General features: G+C 48.5%; 1 protein-coding gene across 3 annotated transcripts in view; it reads left to right on the forward strand.

Annotated features, from left to right (window-relative positions):
* The window catches only part of LOC143943362 (NACHT, LRR and PYD domains-containing protein 3-like), a 255369-nt gene that overhangs the window by 190954 nt on the left and 41192 nt on the right, over window positions 1-23223 (forward strand). For 2 of the 3 annotated variants that reach the window (XM_077465090.1, XM_077465088.1), the window contains exons 10-12: window positions 6607-6771; window positions 13067-13231; window positions 22825-22989. In XM_077465090.1, the coding sequence (XP_077321216.1) occupies window positions 6607-6771; window positions 13067-13231; window positions 22825-22989 (495 nt within the window). The remainder of the gene's footprint in view (window positions 1-6606; window positions 6772-13066; window positions 13232-22824; window positions 22990-23223) is intronic. The other variant, XM_077465089.1, reaches the window with a different exon arrangement.

Here is a 23223-nt window from a genome sequence, read left to right on the forward strand (position 1 = left end):
TGGGTGGAGGATGTTGTACACGGGGCCTTCGGGCTCTGCACTATACACTAACTGCTCTTGTGTCAGAAGATGCCGTAGCCGCATGGCGGCTGTTCTACTTCAGGAACTCCGGACAGAACTAGATTCTAGTTTTTTTTTTGTTTGTTGCTCAGTTGTTAAACCCTTTTTTTTTTTTTTTTTCCTTTTTTGTCCTTTTTCTTTCTTGTTTTTCTATGACTTCTTGACTTGTCTACATACGGTGGACGAGTTACTAGGTCAAGGTGACCCGTCCATGGTCCGTGCCCCTAACCTAGGTTATTACTTGTTCAAGTTGGGGTTTTATGGGACTTATGTGCTCCTTAGGCCGCGTACACACGGGCGGACTGTTCGCCCAACTTTGTCCGCTGAACAGTGTTTCAGCGGACAGTCCGCTCGTGTGTGGGCTTCAGCGGACAGTTTCAGCGGACAGTCTGACGAACAAAGTTTTTCGGAATTTCCGTAAGACTGTCCACTGAAACTTGGTTTGAGCGGACAGTCCGCTCGTGTGTAGGCTTGTTCGACAAACTAAGTCTCGCGCATGCTCAGAAAGAATTTACACGGCGAAGGTTGCATTGCAGTGTATTGGACGTCGAATTTCTCGTCCCGTCGTACGTGCCGTTCACGTCATCGCGCAAGCTTTCAGCGGACTGTTCGTTCGTCGTGTGTGGTCAAGTCCGTTCATGCTAATTTTGAACGGACTGTTTGTCAAACTGTTGATGTGAGGGTGGGTTTCTGTTTCTTTTTTTGTTTTGTTTCTGTTTCTGGTTTTCCAAGGGTTGGTCTTTATGGGTGACTGTGGTACGCTATGATTGGTTATTTGATACTGGGGGGATGGGCGGGGGAGGCCGACCTGCGATCCCCACGGGTGTTGGCACATTGAGCCGGCGCTCGTGGGACGGTAGCCGGGGAGGCCCTCCGCACATTGTTACGAGAATGGTGTTATGGCTCAGTGTGTAGTCGTGTCGTGGAATGTGCGGGGGCTCAACTCGGCGGTTAAGAGATCGCTGGTCCTTAACTACCTCCGTAGGTTGCGCCCGCAGATATGCCTTTTGCAGGAGACCCACTTGGTGGGCTCTCGGGTGTTAGGTGTTCGGAGGGCGTGGATTGGGCAGCACTACCATGCCACATATTCCAATTACGCAAGAGGGATTAGTGTACTAATTCATCGGTCTTTACCGTTTCAATTGTTGGATGTTAAAACTGACCCGGGTGGCAGGTATGTCCTCCTCCACGCCCTCCTCTCGGAGATTCCTGTGGTAATAGTTGGTATCTATTTGCCTCCTCCGGCGGATGTACAGCTGCTTCATGACCTAATGCAGACAATTGTTTTATACAATGTTGATAATGTATTAATTGCTGGTGATTTTAATTTGGTGATGAATGAGGATCTAGATAGGCTGCAGGCCTCAGCCTCAAGACGGGATGATCTCGCCCGTTGGGCTGCGGTCTTTGGCCTCTCGGACCTTTGGCGACACTTCCATCCTCCTGATAGGGAGTTTACGTGCCTGTCTACCACGCATCGGACTATGTCCCGCATAGATTTGGCGTTTGCCTCTTCTGGCTTGCTCCGCAGGGTGACCTCGGCTGAGATCCTCTCGCGGGGTATTTCGGACCATGCTCCGGTGTCGGTGGTACTGCGGCTCTCGGGGGGTGGAGGAGTGCGGACTTGGCGTTTATCCAGGTTCTGGGTCATGGACCCAGAGATCCAACTGGATATGCCCGAGGCTATGTGTGCTTTTTGGCTAGCTAATGGTGAATTGGGTAATTGTTTGGTGGTCTGGGACACTTTTAAAGCTTGGCTGCGGGGGGAGTATATGTCCCGCATATCTGCAAGAAGGAGGCTGGCTGGGAGAGCTTTGGGGGAGGTGGAGGAGCGGGCCAGACTGCGGGAGGCGGAATTCGTGCGCCGCCCAGATGAGGCTCGATACGTGGCCTGGCAGGACGCCTTACGACACCTTTCACTACTCGGAATGGATCTCACTAAAAAATCTATGGTTGAGAGCGCCCAGAGGGTGTTTGAGTTTGGGGACAAAAATGGGAGACTACTGGCATGGTTGGCCAAGGGCCAACGTGGTGTTACCCATATTGCTCGGATAAAGGATCAGTCTGGTGGACTCCTGACTTCGCCTTCGGCTATTGCAGAGAGATTTCTTGAGTTCTACCAGACTCTCTACTCCTCTAGGGTGACCTATGATGATTTGCAGCTTGATCAGTATCTGGAGCGGATCTCTCTCCCGGTCTTGGAACCGGAACAGCGTGCTGCACTTGACAGAGATATCACCCTAGACGAGGTGCAGATAGCTTTGGGTACCATGCACTCGGGGAAGGCCCCCGGGCCTGATGGCATACCCGTTGAACTATACTCTGTATACCAGGAGTTCCTAGCCCCTAGATTCACTTCTCTAGTCCATAAATGTCTGGAGGCGGATGCGCTCCCGGACTCCCTAGCTGAAGCGGTGGTGGTGTTGGTGCCTAAGCCTGGTAAGGACCCGGAAGAGTGTGCGTCGTATCGGCCTATCTCTTTGATTAACGCGGCCGCTAAACTGCTGGCCAAAGTATTGGCCCTCCGCTTAAGAGGGGTCATTGAGGAACTGATACATATGGATCAAACCGGGTTTATGCCGGGTAAGGGCACCGATGTCAACATCCGCCGGCTTTTCTTAAATTTGTCTGCCCAGCACGCCTCTCTGGACGCAGAGAAGGCTTTTGACTCTGTGGAGTGGAAGTTCCTCTGGCAGGTACTGCGTAAGTTTGGGCTGGGTCCTAGGTTTCTCCAGTGGCTGCAATTACTGTACAGGGCCCCTAGGGCGAGAATTCGGGTGAATGACTCTCTCACGGATTCCTTTCTCCTCCAGAGGGGCACCCGGCAGGGTTGCCCGTTGTCTCCCAGCCTTTTTGCCTTGGCTCTGGAGCCGCTGGCGGCTCTGGTCAGGCAGTCTGACCGCATAGTTGGATTTAAGGTGGGCTCTCTGGAGGAGAAGATTTCTCTGTACGCAGACGATGCACTATTGTTTCTGCAGGATGCTGAGGCATCTTTGCAGGCTGCCCTGGAGACGTTTGACGAATATGGACGGTTCTCGGGTATACGGATTAATTGGTCCAAATCGGTACTATTCCCATTAGATGTCAGGGCGACGGGTCTCGAGCCTCGGCTGTCGCTGCGTTGGGTTGAGGAATTTACTTACCTGGGCATTAGGGTGACAAGGGACCTCCAATCATACCACCACCTGAATGTCCGCCCCCTGGTGCAGCAGCTGAGGGATCATTGTGCCAGGTGGACCTCTCTCCCTTTGAACTTATTGGGACGAATTAGTATTTTTAAAATGGTTTATCTACCCAAATTTCTCTATTTCTTTCGTAACTGTCCGATGGGCCTGCCCCGCTCTCTTTTTAGGGAATTGGATGGCTACTTGGGAGGGTTTCTATGGCAGGGTTCCCCCCCTAGATTGGCCAAGGCTACATTGCAGATGCCGGTCAGTAGAGGGGGGCTGGCGATGCCCAACCTGCTGTTGTACTATTGGGCGGCCGTGCTAGTCACGGTGCGATGGTGGCTGGAGGGGAACAGGGGGAACGCTGCAGCTCATTTGGAGGCAGTTCTGGTGAGCCCCCTGGTGGAGCTGGGGGGGGTGCTACATTCGGGAGTGACACATCGCCCTGCACTTGTGGGTCCCACTAGGTCAGTGGTGCGGATCTGGAGGGCCGTGGTGAAGCGATTCCCTGGCTCTGGTAGGTGGTCCCCCCGCTGTCCCTTGTGGGGTAACCCGCTGCTTCCCCACTTCAGAACCATCCCGGACCCGCAGCTGTGGATTAGGTACGGTATTAGGACTCTGGGGGATGTAATTTCCAATGGGGCTCTGGTCCCTTTCCGGGGGCTGGTGGAGAGGCATGCTGTACCTGGTAGTATGCTTTTTCGGTATTGGCAGTTGCGGCATGCCTTTCGGGCTCAGTTTCCGGAACCGCCTATCCTTGAACTGGATGCACTTGAGGACCTCCTGGCGCAAGACTCGCTTAGGAAGCCCCTCTCGGAATTATACTCAGTTCTGATCAATAGCTCGTCCTCCAGGCTGGAAACTCTGTGGGACAAATGGAGGGGGGACATTCCAACTCTAGATAGGGAGGACTGGGAGGACTGCTTGGAGGAGAGTGTTAGGCTGTTAATATCTTCTAAGGATCGGTTGATACAAACGAAGGTCTTACATAGGATACACCTCACGCCTCAGAGGCTACACAGAGTGTATCCGGACAGGTCTCCGCTCTGCCCTAGATGCCGCTCCTGTGAGGGCTCCTTCTTGCATATGTTCTGGACGTGTCCACGTATATTGCAGTATTGGTCTGCGGTGATGGACTGTATTAATGAGCGGCTCCAGCTGAGTGTCCCACTGACGGCTGAGCTGGCTCTCCTGGCCATACATGATGATATACAGAGGCCCAGACCCACCAAAACTTTGATCTCGTTATTACTATTCTATGCCAAAAAGCAAATTCTTCTCAAGTGGATCTCGCCTCTTCCACCTACTAGGAGGGCCTGGGAAAAGGCTGTAGATGCTGTACTACCTATGTATAAATTGACTTATGCTAGTAGGGGTTGCCCGCAAAAATTTACAAGGGTATGGCAACCGTGGGTGGGTTCTGCAGAGTAACCGATCTTGTTTCATCCTCTTTCTATTGTCCCTTAACTGGGGGTATGACTTTGGTATTGATCTGCTGACTGGATTTGTGGTTTTTCGCTCTGTTATGTGTCATACCTTGCTTCTGTGCTGTATACTATTTCATATACTGCTTGTAATTGCTTTGCTCTTTTACTAATAAAGACCAACCTTTTTGTTAAACTTCCGAACCAGCTCCTTGAGCCCCAGCAGCAGGCTCCCCAGACCGTCCTGCCCAACCCGCATGTCCTGGTCCCTAGCCGCCGGAAGGTCCACAACCGCCCCCCCAGCCCCGTCCCCACCCCGTGAACTACCCTGCGCAAGCAAGTCATGCAACAAAGATGTAATAGAAACAGAAGAGTCACACTCACTGGGCTGCCCAGGACCGGGCCTCACAGCCGCCTCCTTCGGACCCAACGCAGACGACCGACCTCGATCTTCCTCCCCATCCGACTCTGACAATTCACCTTTGGATCTCCCTCCACGACCTCCTGCTGCCGGCGTGGATAGCAAATCCTGGACGAACCTGCTCCTTCTGCCAGGGGTCTGGGGCACTGTGGAAGAGAGTCCCTGCTCCACTGCCCGCCGGCCCCGCCCTCCCGCCTTGGCGATAGGCTCCTGCGCTTCCGATCCATCTGGCTCCCTTCCTCCTGCGTCTCCATGGCAACCTCACTGGCCCCCTGGCTACTCCTCCTTCCACTGCCAGTCTGTCGAGGACTGGGGGTCGTTTCTGTTGCCTGGACTCCCACCTGCCGCACAGCCTGACCACGCCGTCCGAGCCGACCACCCTCCACACTCCCTCCTGCGCCCGATGGCTACCCCACACCCCGGCGGTGAGCCAGAGGCGACGGTCCCTGAGCTGGGCCCAGTCCCCCCTGGCTACCCCTCAGCTGTCCTCTGGCTGGTCTGGGACTGGGGGGCGCACCTGATGCACAACCCCCCACCCGCTGGACCTCCTGCCCCCGCTGTCCGGACGTACCCGCGTCCCTGGTCCCTCCGGGGCCTGTGCTCTGCCCCATACATCGGCGCCGGGCTGGGGGGACCCTGCGACATGCATGTCGCGTCCTGTCCCCTTCTCCTCGCCCCCCCCTCGTGGCTTACCTGCCGCTCCTAACCTCCGATGGGGTGGAGGCTGGGGTGTCCTGCAGCTGGGGGTGAGCCACCGCTCCGATCCCCCTCCGATCCATCACTGGAGAAGCTCTCTGGGGACCCCCGGACCGATATCCGTGCTGTACCGCTCGGGCGGCCTGGAACGCCGTGCCCGAGATGTCTGCTCCGCTCCCCCTGCCGGCTGCCGCACCTCCGTCCTCCGCCATGGCCGCGATCTGCTGATGAAGCCATGCGGCGCCCTGGTTGTCCAAAGCCGAGCGCAATTGCTCTAGAAAGTCTGCCGCCGCCATCTTGGATCTCAGGGAAACACAGAGCGAGAGGGTGCATCTGATCGCTTCCTCCTCCGCTCTCTATGACTGCCAGCAATTACCTAGCTAGAAAGTAATAGATGTTGTGGCTCCGCCCCCGGCTCCGCCCACCCCTAACCCCTTAAAGCGACCAGCAACCTCTGATTAAAACGGCGACTGTGCAGTCCAGCACATGTCATGCCGTCCCTACGCCTACACCCCCCTTGTGGTTGTTAGCTGCGGGACTCGCTTTCTGTCCAATCTGTTTGCTGATACAATTCATGCGCTGTACACAAGGAGATTATAGCACAATGTGAGTGATGTCAGTGGTATTCTATGGTCATCCTGTGTATGAAGATATCACTGTCTCCACACATGGATGAAAATATTGGGGAGTCTACTCCATTATAACATTTTTCTTATCAAATTTTATTTACTTGAGTTTTACAAAGTGATTTAATATAGATGCCTCTGATAAAGGTAATTCATTCATTCCTAGGGAGAAATTAATTTTCTTCTGCTAACAGTCTTTTCTTCTTCTACAGTTTGGTTAATACTCATCTGACAGACAGTTCCTGCCCCCACCTGACATCTGGAATAAGAAATAACCAGACAATGAGGACACTGAACCTGTCATATAACAATCTGGATGGTTGTAATTTTAGTGATCTGATGGAAGCTCTCACAACAAGCCGGATAGAGGAATTACAGTGAGTATTACAGGATTGGCTGAGACAATAATATTCTGGGAGTTTTTAATATCTAAATTATATAAATAATATAATAAATAAATAAATAAGAATAATGTCAATAATTCTATGGATCCCTTTTTTGCATCTGTATATAGCCAAGCCTGGACTGTTGACTTTATCTTGGATCGTATCACACTCTATTATTAGCCATGAAATAGTAATTTCATACAACATTGCTTAAATCTGATATTCTTTCTTGTCTGGTAACTAGCAAAACAGATGAGATTATAGGAAATCATAAACAGGGAAATATGATTTTACTGCAGTGAGCAAACAGAGCCTCACATGAGCTTCCTGTTACCTAACAAGATCATCTGCTATTCAGTTTCAGGGGAATCACTCCATTACTACACTTCTGCTATTTACAGTATATGTCACCGGATCTACCCATTAACCACTTTCTGCCAACAATATCCAAATAAAATTTGAATCATTTTTTGAGACAGAGTTTTTTTTCATCAAATAGAGGATGTGGTCCTATTTCACAAACAGTAGAAGGGTCCTAAAGGGGCATTACATGTCAGGATTTCATTACATACAGAGTGCAGAGTTCATGGGGGTTACACACAGAGTGAAGAGCTGTCAAACCTGACTTCTGTGTTTACAAGTGATTGTGATGAGCAGGCACCAAAGGGTCTGAGCCAGAGATGGTGGAACTGAGTTCCACCAAATTCCCCCTGAAAAAAGCCCTGGTGGTATTTATTCACCACTTTTTTCTGCTATAAAAAGTAAAAAAGTCCAAAGCTTTTGAAAAATTTGTTATATTTGTTTCTGTTATAAAACTTGCCAAATAAATAATCATTCTTCATAAATGTGGGCCAGAATGTATTCTGCTACATTTCTTTTGTGAAAAGAACAGATATTGTGCATAACACTACCAAGGTATTTAGTAAGGGGCTTGGTGAAATTTGTAAATTGAAAGTTGTATTTTGTAACCACAATTTTTGGGAAAAAAATTAGGGTTTTTTTTTTCCACAGTTATCTCTCACACACAGCTTATGCCTCGTACACACAATTAGACTATCCGGCAGACTTAGTCCGGCGGACAACCCGCCGGACTTTGCAGTGGAGGTCCGCCGAACTTTCCCAACGAGCGGATCTGCCCACACACGACTGGACTTTTCTGGCGGACAAACCGCCGGACTATGGGGGGAGTCTGCCAGACTTTTGAAATGAACGGACTTGTCCACACATGGAGTAAAGTCTGTTCATTTTGAATGTGGCTCCAGGTAGACGGAACTGGCGAAGGAAGTCAATGTCGACTCCATCTCCGTCACCTGGTATGGATTTAAAGGGGAAGCCCTACACTGAAAAAATGGTGTGGGGGTCCCCCAAAGTCCATAGCTGACCCTTATCTGAGCACGCAGCCCGGCCGGTCAGGAAAGTGATGAGCCGTGCCAGGCCGCGTGCCCTCAACATGGGGGGGTGCTTTGGGGAAGGGGGCCAAAGCACCATGTCCCAATGTTGATGAGGACAAGGGCCTCTTCCCGACAACCCTGGGCATTGGTTGTCTGGGTCTTCGGGCAGGGGGCTTATCAGAATTTGCAGGGCCCCCTTCCCCAAAGCACCCCCCATGTTGAGGGCACACGGCCTGGTACGGCTCAGGGGGGGGGGGGCTCGCTCATCCCTACCCCCTTTCCTGACCGGCTGGGCTGCATGCTCGGATAAGGGTTTGCTATGGATTTTGGGGAGACCCCCATGTCTTTTTTTTCCAGCATAGGGGTTCCCCTTTAAATCCATATCATGTGACGGGGTCGATAACAGACTAGGCAGAGGGCAGAGATGTAATCAGCAAACAGTCCAAGAATTTGTCAAAGTGGCAGGCAGAAGCATCAGGCTTAGGACCTTGGTCAGGTAGGATCTGGACATTGGGGGAAAAGGCTTCTTCCCACCCAAAGCTCTTCAAAATCTGGTGTAAAACTTGTTCACATAGAGGCGGTATCACTAATGGGCAGGGTTGATACAAGTTACCACACAATTTTTCCACTGCTCCCCAGGTTTGGCATCCAGGGGGATCCAGTTGGCTGTCTTTTCCTTCATAAACCTGGAAGTCATGAATGTACTCTGTGGCCCTTCACCCCATACCTGGCATGTTTACTGGGCATACTGTATACAGTTTGATGCCCAGGCTATCTGTAAAATGGATGAGGAACTCATCAACAAATATATATTTGGCAGTAGTATACACTTTGGAGAACTTTGAAGAAAAAAAATGAAAAGCTGACTAATTCTGCACAGCTTGTCATATGCAAAATGATTTCAGAAAGGACACAAAGAATTGTTATTGAAGTGTAGAAATCTCATAATTGTTGTATAATGAATCCTGAGCATAATGAAATACTTTTGCATATGGTGCATGGGGTGTGTGGACTAATAAGAGCAAAGTTAATTTTTCTTTGTGAGTCCTATATTTAGGGTAAGGTCAAGAAAGATTTAATATTTTACAACTGTGAAGGGCTTTTACTGAAAAAGACTGGCATAAAGATGAATTTGGATTATTGGCAGGATCATACAGATTACATTGGTCCACAATTGAAATGAATACATGATTGGTCAAAAAAAAAATGAATGGGCTTAAAATGTTCGGTTTCTATCTGAGGGCCTAGCTCTACTGTAAATGGGGGGGGGGGGGGGGGATAGGTTCTGCTGAATTAGAGTGAAGCCATAAAGGATTTGAGAGCACCTATGGGACATTAGTATGGGCCATAATCCTTTGCGGCTGATATGACACCTTACGATTTGTATTTGGCCTTTCATCAGGGTGTACTGTGTGTGCTGGTGCTCGCCACTGCGTCCAGATGTACTGCACTGCTGCTACTCACCTGCCGCTGTTTAGGATGCCTTATTCTTTTTGTTGGGACCCTTTTCTCCCTGAAATTGATTAATGAACCACTACTCTTCATGGGTTCCTATTCAGAATCCATATCTGCCAGTGAAAATTCTCCACTGCTCTCATCTTTCATGCTCAGAATCTGGAAGGCCTCCTTGCTTAAGTACCTTTTTTAGGACATGACATTCAGGTTATGCTGGCTGGTGATTTTGTACTGGTATGATGGTGTTCAGGTACTGGTCTGATAGTGATGAGGTACAGTTGTTGCTAGCTGCACTAGTGACACTGGTACAGATGATGCCAGCTGCATTGATGACACCTTACTGGTGTAATGGTGATCAGGTACTGGTGCAAATGTTGATAGCTACACTGGTGACTGTACTGGTGTGATGGTGATCATTACTTTTGTGACAGTGACATATGTTGATAGCTACAATGTGGTGTATATAATTTATTGTCTTTTTATTTTGTTTTTAAATAGTCCATATATTTATTACTTTTATTATCAATTATTTATTTTGTTCAGTATATTGTGGCTATATAAATATGGCTCTTCCATATCCCTAAGTAACTTGAGAAAGGAGCGTGCATGCTCACACTCTCCATCACACATGCTCCGAAACTCGCTGTGCACCCCCATTCTCTGGTGACGTACACCAGCACTGCAGTCCACACTGTGCTCCACCAAGAGTCCTGCTCCAAACGATCTGGATAAGAGTGACCAGCCATTCACCTCCTGCATTGTGGCTTCTAGTTTGCAGACCATGGGCATGTTACACCTTGATGTCGACCCAGCTTTTATGAGTCTGACTTTTTGCATCCAATGAGAGTTGTCCCTTTTTTATATGCTAATACATTTTTGAAGATATGACACTTATGCCGCGTGCACACGTAGCGGACTATCCGACGGACTTAATCTGGCGGACATCCCGCCAGACTGTCCGTCCGACTTTCCGAACGGGCTACTTGCCCACACACGCCACTTTTTCAGCAGACTAATACGGCGTACTAAGGCCGTCGTACTATCCGCCCTACTTTTGAAATGAACGGACTCGCCCACACACGCGGAGGAAAGTCCGCTCATTTCGAGCGGGTCTCCAGGTAGGCGGGGCCCGAGAAGGAGACGTCGCTGGCCCCGCTAGCTGGTATGGACTTAAAGGGGAACCCCAACGTAGAAAAAATCGGCGTGGGGGTCCCCCCCAGGTCCGCATCAGACCCTTGTCCGAGTGCGCTACCCGGCCGGCCAGGAAAGGGGGGGACGAGCGAGCGCCCCCCCCTCCTGAGCCATACCAGGCCGCGTGCCTTCAACATGGGGGGTGCCTTGGGGAAGGGGGGGCCGCGCGGCCCCCCCACCCCAAAGCACCTTGTCCCCATGTTGATGAGGACAAGGGCCTCTTCCCGACAACCCTGGCCGTTGGTTGTCGGGGTCTGCGGGCGGGGGGCTTATCGGAATCCGGGAGCCCCCTTTAATAAGGGGGCCCCTGGATACTGGCCCCCCACCCTATGTGAATGAGTATGGGGTACAATGTACCCCTACCAATTCACCTGTGAAAAAAGTACAAAAAAAACACAACACAGGGTAAAAATAGTTTATTGCACAGCTCCGGGGGTCTTCCGTCTTCGGGGGTCTTCTCACCGGACTCCTCCGCTATCTTCTGCTAGCTCTTTTGCTAGCGGAGGAGCCTAGCTTTCTTCCTTGACGTCGGCCTCTTCTTCCAACTTCGGGGGTCTTGTCCCCCTCTTCGGTTCTTCTGCCGCCGCTGTCGTCGTCGCCGCCGCCTTCTGTTCTTCTGTTCTTCTCTTCAGATGTTGCCTCGGCCAGGGTTGTCGGGAAGAGGCCCTTGTCCTCATCAATATGGGGACAAGGTGCTTTGGGGTGGGGGGGCCGCGCGTCCCCCCCTTCCCCAAGGCAACCCCCATGTTGAGGGCATGCGGCCTGGTACGGCTCAGGAGGGGGGGGGGGGGCGCTCGCTCGTCCCTTCCTTTCCTGGCCGGCCGGGTAGAGTGCTCGGATAAGGGTCTGATGTGGACCTGGGGGAACCCCTACGCCGATTTTTTCGGCGTTGGGGTTCCCCTTTAAGTCCATACCAGGTGGTGGGGCCAGCGATGTCTCCTTCGCGGGCCCCGCCTACCTGGAGACCTGCTCGAAATTAGCAGACTTTTCTCCGGGCGGGAAAAGTCTGTTCATTTCAAAAGTACGGCAGACTGGCATACGCACGGCTGGATTGTCCGCCGAAATGCGAGTCCGGCGGGAAGATTGGAGTGCAAAAATACTTTCTAAGTCCGCCGTACTTTCGGGTCAAAAAAGTCTGCCGGAGACTACACACGGGGGGATTGTCTGGCGGACTTGAGTTTGACTTTTCCACCCGATTGTTTGATCGTGTGTACGCGGCATTAGAGGCACTTTTCTGCTTTCTTGTTGCTATATAGAGTCGGCTACCACTCTCCAAAGAGTTTGCCTTAAGCCCCTTACACACTACCAGATTTTCTGCTGACTTTTTCCTTCAGAATTACCAAAACCATAAAATATGAGGTCAAACCTTAATAGTTTCAATGTGTATGCAATCAGGCAGGTCCTTGCACTACAAGGTTTTGGTAAATCTGAAGGAAAAACTCAGCAGAAAATCTGATAGTGTTTGGGGCTTTAAGTGAACTTTCCCTGCCGAGTGTGTTTTTTTACAGGGCAGCCCTTATGGACTTTTAATATGTTTTCTACTGGTAAAATGGACTGTTTAATGGACTTTTACATCCACTGCAAAAAGCGGCCTATGTTTACATTTGTTATCAATGTGATAGGTCACAGTGATCACATGACACAATGCCAATATCATTAACTCTGTACCCTAATCTCATTGATCCAGGCGCAGTGATCACTGATTGCACTGCTACATGCCCAAAAAGCAGGTAGAGTATGAGGATATACGGGTACATCCTCCCAGAACAGCTCTTGTCCCAGCCGATGTATAAGTAAAGTGGCCAGGTGGGAAGCAATTAATGTACATTTGCTTTTCAGTGTCAGTGGATCTCCCCATTACTTCTTATGAGTACAGAGCTCTTATCAGCAGAAATAAATTGAATATCAGATAAAAATTACCCTGTCCAATCACTAGCAAAGCTGATTCCAGCCTCACACTATCTGCTGATACGATTAATGGTCCATACACAATGAGATATAACTCATTTTATGCTTTAGTCAGTGGTATTCTATGATAATCTTGTGTATGGAGATATCACATGGATGACCATATTGGGGTGTCTACTGCATTATAAAATGTTCCGATCCAATTCTATTTAATGGATGATAAAATGATCTTATATTTCCAATAAAGAGAAATTTAGTTATTTTCATGTAGAGAATACTTACATTCATTCTTGCAGGAGAAATTTGTTTTCTTCTGGTAACATTTTTCTCTCCCTCTACAGTTTGTATAATAATGGCCTGACAGACAGTTCCTGCCCCCACCTGGCAATTGGAATCAGAAATAACCAGACAATGAGGACACTGGACCTGTCACATAACAATCTGCAGGGTCCTCATTTTAGGGATCTGATGGAAGCTCTGACAACAAGCCAGATAGAGAAATTACAGTGCGTATACTAGGACTAAGGCCATAATATTGTTGGAAAATTGTATATTTAAACCACAATAATTCATAATGGTATTGTAATAACAGTATATGGATCTCCTTTTTTGTCTTTGTATATATTCAATGCCAGACTGTCATCTAACTGATGGATTGTATCACACTTTGTTATTGTCAGAAACGATGAATGAGACTGAGACAGAAGTACAGTTAAATCACACTTGTTTAATAATAAAAGTATGAAATTGAATTGATTGTGTTGCCCTCAGGTGGCAATAAAACACCTTTGGTATGAATGTGCCACATCCTACATAATCCATGAATGATGAAATTTGGGAATAATGGACTTTGTAGGCAGGTATAAAAATAATAACAAATTTTGATAGTTCACATAAAATTCATACATATACAACACATTGTTTATAAAAGGGGTGTGGGACACAGTGGTTTGTCCTAGAGGATATATTTGAGTCATATACTTCCTGTGGAGCAATACTGATAAAATGGCCACACTGAGATGTATGTATTGCTCTTGGTTGTTCTCACAGTCCTCATAGATTAAAAAGAATAGCTCGCTCTACATGTTTCATGACCTAAACTGTAGCTTCTTCAGGAATTCAACATTTATTGTTAGAAAGTCATACTTTAATTAGAATACAGTACACAATTTTTCGTAGCAAGATACAATTGTGCATGTGTATACAAAACTATACATGAACTCACCAATAATATGGTGCTTAAACAAAAGGTTTCAGCACTCGCCTACACCAGGAGGATCATGACCGCAAAACGACCCCCTCCAAAAGGAGGTGACAACTAGGGACACTGGAGCTGGGCGACAATCACAAAATAGCCACATATGTCAGGATGTGGAGATGTATAAGGTAATTGGACATAAAGAGTACGTTAATAAGTATTAACAGTTACTTCAATTAAAATTTGAATAAGCTATAATGCTAGGTCCCATACTGACACATCGATTGATATGTAGCCACTACTGTTCACATTGCCTTAAACAGGTACTTTCCCAATCTATAGAGGAAACCATAGAGTTGGTTCTCTCAGGGTCTAACCATGTGATGATACACTTTAACAAGTAACTTGGGCTTAGAAAGAAAGATAGTAGCTGACAAACCCAAAAAGACCCTAATTCACTGATCTGGGATATAGGGAATCAGTTGTGATAATGTGTGTGCATACACAGACAGGGAGGTTATATACACACACTGGTGCCAAAGTAACTACTTAGCTGATACTAGAGCGTGGTACATGGTGAAGTACCTGGAATTGCGGTGGTTCCGGGTCCCAAGTATGGGGCTGCCTATTTGCTGTTCCACGGGGTATGGTGGACATCTCCTTCCCTCAGATTGCCTGGGGAAAGATGTCCTATCCTCACTATTTGTACACCCCGACTGAGCTCGGTCAGACTGACGTCTGATGTCACTCAGCCCGACCACTGGTGCACCGCGCATGTGCAAACAGGTGCATGCACACTGGAACATCGGATGCGCCGTCTGTGGCATGATCTAGAGAGTGCATATTCTGAGGTACCTGGACAATCTGCTTCTCAGAGAGCAATCCATTCTTCATCTGGACCACAATGTATCTCTCATGGTACACTCTTTAGAAAGTTTGGCTGGGTTCTCAATCTTTGGAAACCTGCATTAGTTCAAGCTCAACAATTGGAATATCTGGACCTGCTCCTGGACACATTCCAGATGAAGGTGATTATTCTCCTACAAAAGAGCCTTGCACTAGGAAATGAGGTGGCATTTCTCAGATCTCTGAATTCGTGTCTGCTAAAAGTGTGGAGGAAGATGGTTATCTCAGTTGAGGTGATTCCTTTTGCTTAGTTCTGTTCCAGACCTTTAAAACAGAATGGTCTGTTGTCATGGGGCAGGATAACTCAAGTGTATGACTCACCAATGTCCCTACATCCTAGAGGATGTATCCACTAATCTATAGTTTGAGACAGGAACATTTTTTCTCCCTTAGATTTTTCTTGTTGGGGGCTATGACAAACACCAATAATTAGGGGCACCGGAAACCTCATCCTGATTCTGACTTAGACAGAGCTCCATGTCCCCACTCTGTCTGCAGATCACATTCTGGAAATAGAAATTAGCAGGCTGTTGTTGTCAGGGGAGTAGGCTTTCCACCCGGAATTGCTCAGGGCACTATGTTTGAGCTGGGTGGGACACAGATGTTGATCTGTTGACATCCAGGTTCAATGCAGAACTGGACAAGTTTTTTTTAGGCTCTTGGCATTGCTGTAGATGCATTGGGAGCTTAATTGGACTAGTTATTTCTTAATATTTCTTTCCTCCATTACGGCTTTTTCCGTGTCTATTCCTCAGGATTCGGATTAAGAAAATGCTGGTGATTCTGTTCACACCAGCTTGTCAGAAGATCAAGATTTGTGAAGAATAGGGGACGAGTTACCACAGGATCAGGGTATCGTATATGGTCTGTTGTGAGGCTAGGAGGTATTAATCCTCTCAAGTAGGTTGTGTGCCAAATTTTGGCTTTTTTCCAGTTGGAGGTTGATATGTAACTGGCCTTGAGTAAAGTTGAAGGGAAAATTTTGGCCTTGGCAGTTTTTTTTTCTAAGGCCAATTGCTGCTCATTTCTTAGTGTGTTCCTTATTCAGGGTGTTACACATATTGTACCTCCAGTAAGTTCACCTTTGGGATATCAATTTGGTGCTGTTGAAACAGCCATTTGAGAAAATTTGGGACCTTTTTGATGCAGAAGGTTTTGGGTTGCCATTTCTTTGGCATAGAAGGTATCAAAGCTGGAGTCTCATTCTTACAGGAAGCCAATTCTGGTACTTCATCAGGCAGGGTGTCTTTTTTTACTTCACTTGTCATTTTTCTGAAGGTGGTTTTAGCCTTCCATCCTAACCGGGACACCTGTAACTATCTGTTTTCTCCAGGCCTCGTCACACCCACCCTTAGATTGTGGTTCGGGCTGTCATTATGTATTTAATATTGTTTGGCGTAGTTAGCCAATCAGAAGCTTCTTTTTCCTTCTAGAAGGACAAAAAAGAGTGTAAGTCCTCAGACAGAGATCCCTCACAGATTTATTGCTTGCTGAAAAACAGAGGTACTTCCTATGAGGGATTATAAAGGACAGGACTTCCTCTCTTCCTTTCCAATCACCTGTAGGTGGCACAAGTAATGAAGAATATGGTGGCTCTGTGTCTTGTGATGTATTCCAAGAAATTAATTTTACAGGTAACTCATCCAGTTTTATCTTATAAATAGTAAAATAGAAAAGATTATGAGGACATACATGGAGGAATCTATTTGACCTTACTGCAATGAGAAATCAGAGCCTCATATGAGCTTCCTTACCATCCACTGTTCAGTGTTGAGGGATCCCTATTAGTATCCATCTGCTTCTCAGTATCAGGAGATCTCCCCATTATTGTACAACACATCTATCATTCAATGTCAGGTGGATATCACCCTTACTACACACCAGCTATTAGGGATGAGCTTCGTGTTCGAGTCGAACATACGTTCGACTCGAACATCGACTGTGCTCACGGCCCACAATGCACTGCGTCATCGCAGTGCATTGCTGGCTTATGATTGGCCAAGCATGCACTGTGACCCCGCATGCTTGGCCAATCACAGCGCCAGCAGCGAGGAGAGCCATGATTGGCCACAGGCAGGATGCCTGTGGCCAATCATAGCTCAGGCTGTGTAGTACACGCCCAACACTATATAGGGCCACCAGCGCGGCAGCCTAGTGTAGTGTGTTGGCGTCTGAAGCAGTTAGTGGGTGTTCTGTGTACCTTCAACACAGTACACACCGATCGTTATCGGCCGATTTTCGATCTTGCTCTTCTGTAGTGGTTGTTGTCTGTGTGCCCTGACCGCAGTATACACCGCTATATTCACCTCACCTATATAGCTAGTGATCTATCTTTTATAATAGAGCTTGCAGTCAGTAGTGTTAGGAGCTTGTGCGTGCTGTCTGCGTGCTCTGTACCCAGTACACACTGCTATATCCACCTACATAGCTCTTCTCTATTGGAGCCCACTTGCCATCTGCAGGAGTTATTCGAAGTTGTGTGTGCCTCCAGCACAGCACAGTATACATCTGTATATACCCCTTTATCTCTGGTGTTCTATAATAAAGGCATCTGCAGGAGTTTGTGGGTGTTGTGTGACTCCAGCACAATAAACACTTGTATCTACCGTTTATTGCTGTTCTCTAATAGAGCCATCTGCAGGGCTTAGTGGGTGTTGTGTGACTCCATTACACTGCTGTTTTACCCAACTCCCTTCAGGCCATTACCATGTGTGGAAGGCCAGCAAGGAGAGGCAGACAGGCGCGAGCCGATAAAAGAGGGCAAGCAGGCTCTGTGTCTAGAGACAACAGTGCTGGTCGTGGACGCGGTGCATTGTCATCAGCACGTGGCCATGGGACACGCTTGTCCTTCTTTTCGGCAGCTGGACATGTTGAACCGCAACATGCCAACGACTTGGTAGAGTGGAAGACCAAGCCCTCTTCGTCCTCCTCATCCTCTCTCACCCAGTCTCAGGGTACTAGCAAAGCAGCTGCCAACGCATCGCCTTCCCTCCTCTCAATGTCATCATCAGTGACTCCTTCCCTAGACCCACCACGTCCTCCTGAGGAGTCTCCTGAACTCTTTGAGCACAGTGTTGGGTACATGCTCCAGGAGGATGCCCTGTGTTTTGTGGGCTCTGATGATGACACTCAGCTAGAGGAAGGCAGTAGCGTGAGCGCAGAGAGAGGGGATGATCAAGAAGGACAGCAATCTGGCAGTCATGTTCCACAAGCTTCAGCATACTGCCAGGTTTGCTACAGCGATGATGAGGGAGGGGATGATGAGGGCACTGACTCCACATGGGTGCCTGGTAGGAGAGAGGAGGAGGAGGAGGCACATGTCCAACGAGGCAGGATGCCCTCCGGGGGCCAGCTTAGGGGCAGCACACCGACTGAATCACACCGCAGAGCTCCGCCTGTGCAGGGCGCTGCCTCTGCGCGTTATTCTAAAAGTTCTTTGGTGTGGGCCTTTTTGAGACGAGTGCATCAGATCGCACCGCTGCTATTTGCAACATATGTCTCAAGCGTATCTCGCGTGGCCAAAACATCAGCCGCTTGGGCACCACATGCTTGACCAGACATATGTTGACCTGCCATGCAGCTCGTTGGCAAGCGTACCTCAAAGACCCACACCAAAGAACAAAGCGGACCTCTCCTTGCTCCTCATCAGCTGGCATCTCCAACCCCACTAGACCTTCAGTCCTCTCTGAAACCTGCTCTGAGAGGAATTAAGGTGTAGAATTAGGTGTGTCACAGCCAAGTGCTTCCGGGAACTCTGCTAGCGGTACACCCACGTCCGATTATAGCAGGCAAATGTCCCTGCCCCAGCTGCTGGACCGGCGAAAGAAGTTCACTCCCAGCCATCCACATGCCCAGCGGTTGAATGCTAGCTTGGCTAAATTGATAGCACTTCAACTGCTGCCTTTTCAGTTGGTAGACTCGGCCCCCTTCCGTGAGTTTGTACAATGTGCGGTTCCTCAGTGGCAGGTCCCCAAACGCCACTTTTTCTCATGGAAGGCGATTCCGGCTCTCTACCGGCATGTGGAAGGCAATGTCCTTGCCTCGCTGGACAGGGCGGTCAGCGGTAAGGTGCATATTACAGCTGACTCATGGTCCAGCAGGCATGGACAGGGACGTTACCTGTCTTTCACGGCCCATTGGTACACTCTTCTGGCAGCTGGGAAGGATGCAGGACAAGGTGCAGTAGTGTTGGAGGTTGTTCCGCCACCATGCCTCCAAAATGCTACTATTGGTTGTGACACACCTCTCTCCTCCACCCCCTCCTCTTCTTCTTCCTCCATGGCCTCTTCCAGTGCTCTGTCCTCAGAACCAGCGGTGCTCCGTAGGCGTTCCAGGGGCTACGCAAGTACACAGGCAAAACTATGCCATGCCATGCTTGTGCTGCTTTGTTTGGGGGACAGGAGCCACACTGGGGCGGATGTTTTGTCAGCTCTGCAGGGGCAGGCCGAGAGGTGGTTGACACCACGCCAGCTTAAGCCAGGAATGGTGGTTTGTGACAATGGCACCAACCTCCTCTCCGCCCTCCGACAGGGACAACTGACCCATGTGCCCTGTGTAGCTCACGTCCTTAACCTGGTGGTGCAGCGGTTCTTGGGCAGGTACCCCGGCTTACAGGATGTACTGAAGCAGGCCAGGAAAGTCTGTGTGCATTTCCGCCGATCATTTAATGCCTGTACTCGGCTGGCTGAGCTCCAAAAGGAGTTGAACCTGCCCAAGAACCGCCTTATATGTGACATGCCCACCAGGTGGAACTCAACGTTGGCCATGCTGCAGCGGCTGCACATGCAGCAGAGGGCCATCAATGAGTACCTGTGCGACTACGGCACCAGGACAGGGTCAGGGGAGCTTTTTTTTTTCTCACCACGCCAGTGGGGCATGATCAGGGATGCATGCACTGTCCTGTCACCGTTTTGAGGAGGCCACAAGGATGGTGACAGTGCATGCATCAGTGACACTGTACCTCTTGTCCACCTCTTGGAGCATACGCTGCGTGGAATAATGGTCAGGGCACTTGAGGCAGAACAGAGGCAGGAAGAGGAGGACTTCCTTGCCTCTCAAGGCCCCCTTTATCCAGACAGTGTTCCTGCTGTGCCACCCATCACACAGTAAGAGGATGAGGAGGAGGAAGAGGAGGAGGAGGATGATTGTGTCAGCATGGAGGTGGAGGCTGGCACTCAGCAGCAGCAGTCTTGTAGGGATGATTTACAGTCCCAAGAAACACGTGGACTTGTACGTGGCTGGGAGGAGGTAGCTGCGGATCATGTTGCCCTTAGTGACCCAGAGGACTCCGGACCGAATGCCTCAGCTAACCTACGCTGCATGGCCTCCCTGATCCCGCAAAGCCTGCGGAAGGATCCTCGTATTCTTCGGATCAAGGAGAGGGACCATTACTGGCTGGCAACTCTCCTTGATCCACGGTACAAGGGTAAGGTTGCCGACCTTATCTTGCCATCGCAGAGGGAGCAGAGGATGAGACATCTCCGGGAGGCCTTGCAGAAAGGTCTGTGCAACGCGTTCCCAGAGACTGGGAGGTTACAAACTCCTGGTCCTGGACAACGTGTTGCTGAGGCATCGGTCAGAAGGAGCGGTGGAGAAGGTGGCCGTCTGACTGATGCTTTCAGACAATTTTTTAGTCCGCAGCCCCAAGGTAGGATCGGTTCCTGCAACCATCGCCAGCGTCTGATTTACATGGTGCAGGAATACCTAGGGGCAAGGTCAGACTTGGACACCTTTCCCACCGAAAATCCTCTGGCTTACTGGGTCTTGAGGATGGATCACTGGCCAGAGCTTGCACAGTATGCAATTGAGCTACTGGCCTGTCCTGCATCCAGCGTTCTTTCGGAACGCACCTTCAGTGCTGCTGGTGGCTTTGTTACCGATCACAGGGTGCGCCTGTCCACCGAATCAGTTGATCTACTGACCTTCATCAAGATGAATCAGTCTTGGATCACCCACAGCTACCAAGCACCTGAAGCTGATGTAACCGAATAATTTTTTTTGAAATATCACATCCCCTCAAGACTGCCTATGCTGATGCTGAGTGACTGTCCTGTTATGTTGATTGTCTATCCTCTTCCTCCTCCGCTGATATGTTGGAAGAACATTTCTGGTTCTGGGTGATGCCATCAGCCCAATTTTTTTGCCCCTGTTTAACAGGGGCGTTTAAGTACAATTTTTGATGCAATGCTTTGCAGCAGGGCTAATTCCTGCAATAAAACTAGAGTATATAGGAGAGGTTGCAGTGTCGTGGCACCAGCACCAGTGCCTAAGGCCCAATTTTTCTGCCCCTGTTTAACAGGGGCGTGTAATTACAATTCTTGATATAATATTTCACAGGAGGGCCCGTTCCTGTGCCCACCCAGAGTAACTGTGAGGACTTATAGTGTTGTGGCACTAGCACCACAACCACCAAAGGTCAATTTTTCTACCACTGTTCAACAATGGCATGTAATTACAATTCTTGATATAATCGTTCACAGCAGGGCGCTCCAGCGCCCAGCAATAGTCACTTTGAGGGCTTACAATGTTGTGGCAAAACCAACACCTTGTTCCGCCATTTCTGCAGAGCATATAGGGCAGGCCCCTACTTTCAAACATCCAACTTACAAACATCTCCTACTTGCAAATGGAAGGAGACAACAGCAAGTGAGATGAAAAAAGATGGACGACAAAATAAATTATACAGGGGTGATAACCCTTCACTATGTTTTCCAAAATGCTTAAAAATAGTTTTTTTGACTGGAGCTACACTTTAAAAATGTACCAGTTGAAAATTAGAAACAGATTCAACTTAACACAACAAACCTACACAGTCCCTGTCTTGTTTGTACCGCCTGTATACTGCTGTTCTGAGTATATAGGGCCTGGGGTCCACATGCATATCCTTTTTTTAATATGGGTACAGGGTTCCCCTTAATATGCGTACAAGACCCAAAGGGGCTGGTAATGGGCAGGGGGGGCTACCCATGCCATTTTTCTCAATGGTTTTCAACCATATTGCAGGAACCAGATATAACATTAAAACCGCAAGCAGTTTTCAATTATGTTATTTCTGTTTAATGTCATTTTGTGCAGGGACTGTTCTAAACACGGGAAACACGTGGCACTTCACAGGCATACTACAGACACCCCCCAGACACCATATTTAAAGGAATATTTCACTTTTTTTTCACTTTAATCATCATTAAAATCAGTGCTCCCGCCAAAACGGCCATTTTTAAAAACATTTTAGGCATTGACCCATGTCCCCTGGGGCAGGAGCCAGGTCCCCAAACCCTTTTTAGGACAGTATCTTGCATATTAGCCGTTAAAATTAGCACTTTTAATTTCGAACGTTCGAGTCCCATAGACGTCAATAGGGTTCTAAAGTTCGTTCGAATTTAGGGTCCGTTCGAAAGTTCTGGTGCGAACCGAACCCGGGGGGTGTTCGGCTCATCCCTACCAGCTATTAAGGGTCAGGGGGATCTCCCAAATACTTCCTATGGTATAGAGTTCTTCTCTGCAGAGTTAAATAGCCATTGTGCTTTATCTGATATTCTACGTGGTTAGCACTTTCACCTGAGTGATGTGAATGTACAATATATGTAAAATGCTGCATAAATGTTTCAGCTCTATATAAGTTCCTGTAATAAATAAAATAAAATCATCCTATTCAATTATTAGCAATGCTGTTTCTGGCCTCAAACTGACTGCAGATACAATTCATGCTCCGTACATAAGGAGATTATAGCACAATACAAGTCATGCCAGTGGTATTCTGTGCTCATCCTGTGTATGGATATATCACCGTCTCTACACATGGATGACAATATTGGGGTGTCTACTCCAATACAATAATTTTCTTATAAAATTAGATTTACTGGAGCTTTATAAAGTGATCTAATATAAATGATTCCAATAAAGAGAAATTAGTTTCATTTATGTAGAGAATAGTTAAAATTATTTCTGGGAGAGAAATTTATGTTCTTCTGGTAACATTAATCTCTTCTTCTACAGTTTGGGTAGAAATCAGCTGACAGACACTTTTTGCCCCCACCTGGCATCTGGAATAAGAAATACCAAGACACTGAGGACACTGAACCTGTCTAGGAACAATCTGGAAGGTCCTCATTTCAGTGATCTGACGGCAGCTCTGACAACAAGCCGGATAGAGAAATTACAGTGAGTATAACAGGACTGATTGAGACAATAATATTCTGTGACAGTTTAAAGCGGAGGTCCACCCTAAAGTGGACCTCCGCTCATCGGAACCCTCCCCCCTCCGGCGCCACAATTGGCACCTTTCAGCGGGGAGGGGGGTGCAGATACCTGTACAGTACAGGTATTCTGCACCCACTTCCGGGATAGCTCTCTGCGGAAAGGGGCGTCGATTACACCCCTTTCCGCAAATGCCCG

Source organism: Lithobates pipiens, unplaced genomic scaffold (assembly GCF_037356315.1).
Source record: "Lithobates pipiens isolate NorthernLeopardFrog02 unplaced genomic scaffold, aLitPip1_a1.2 Scaffold_30, whole genome shotgun sequence".
NCBI lineage: Eukaryota > Metazoa > Chordata > Amphibia > Anura > Ranidae > Lithobates > Lithobates pipiens.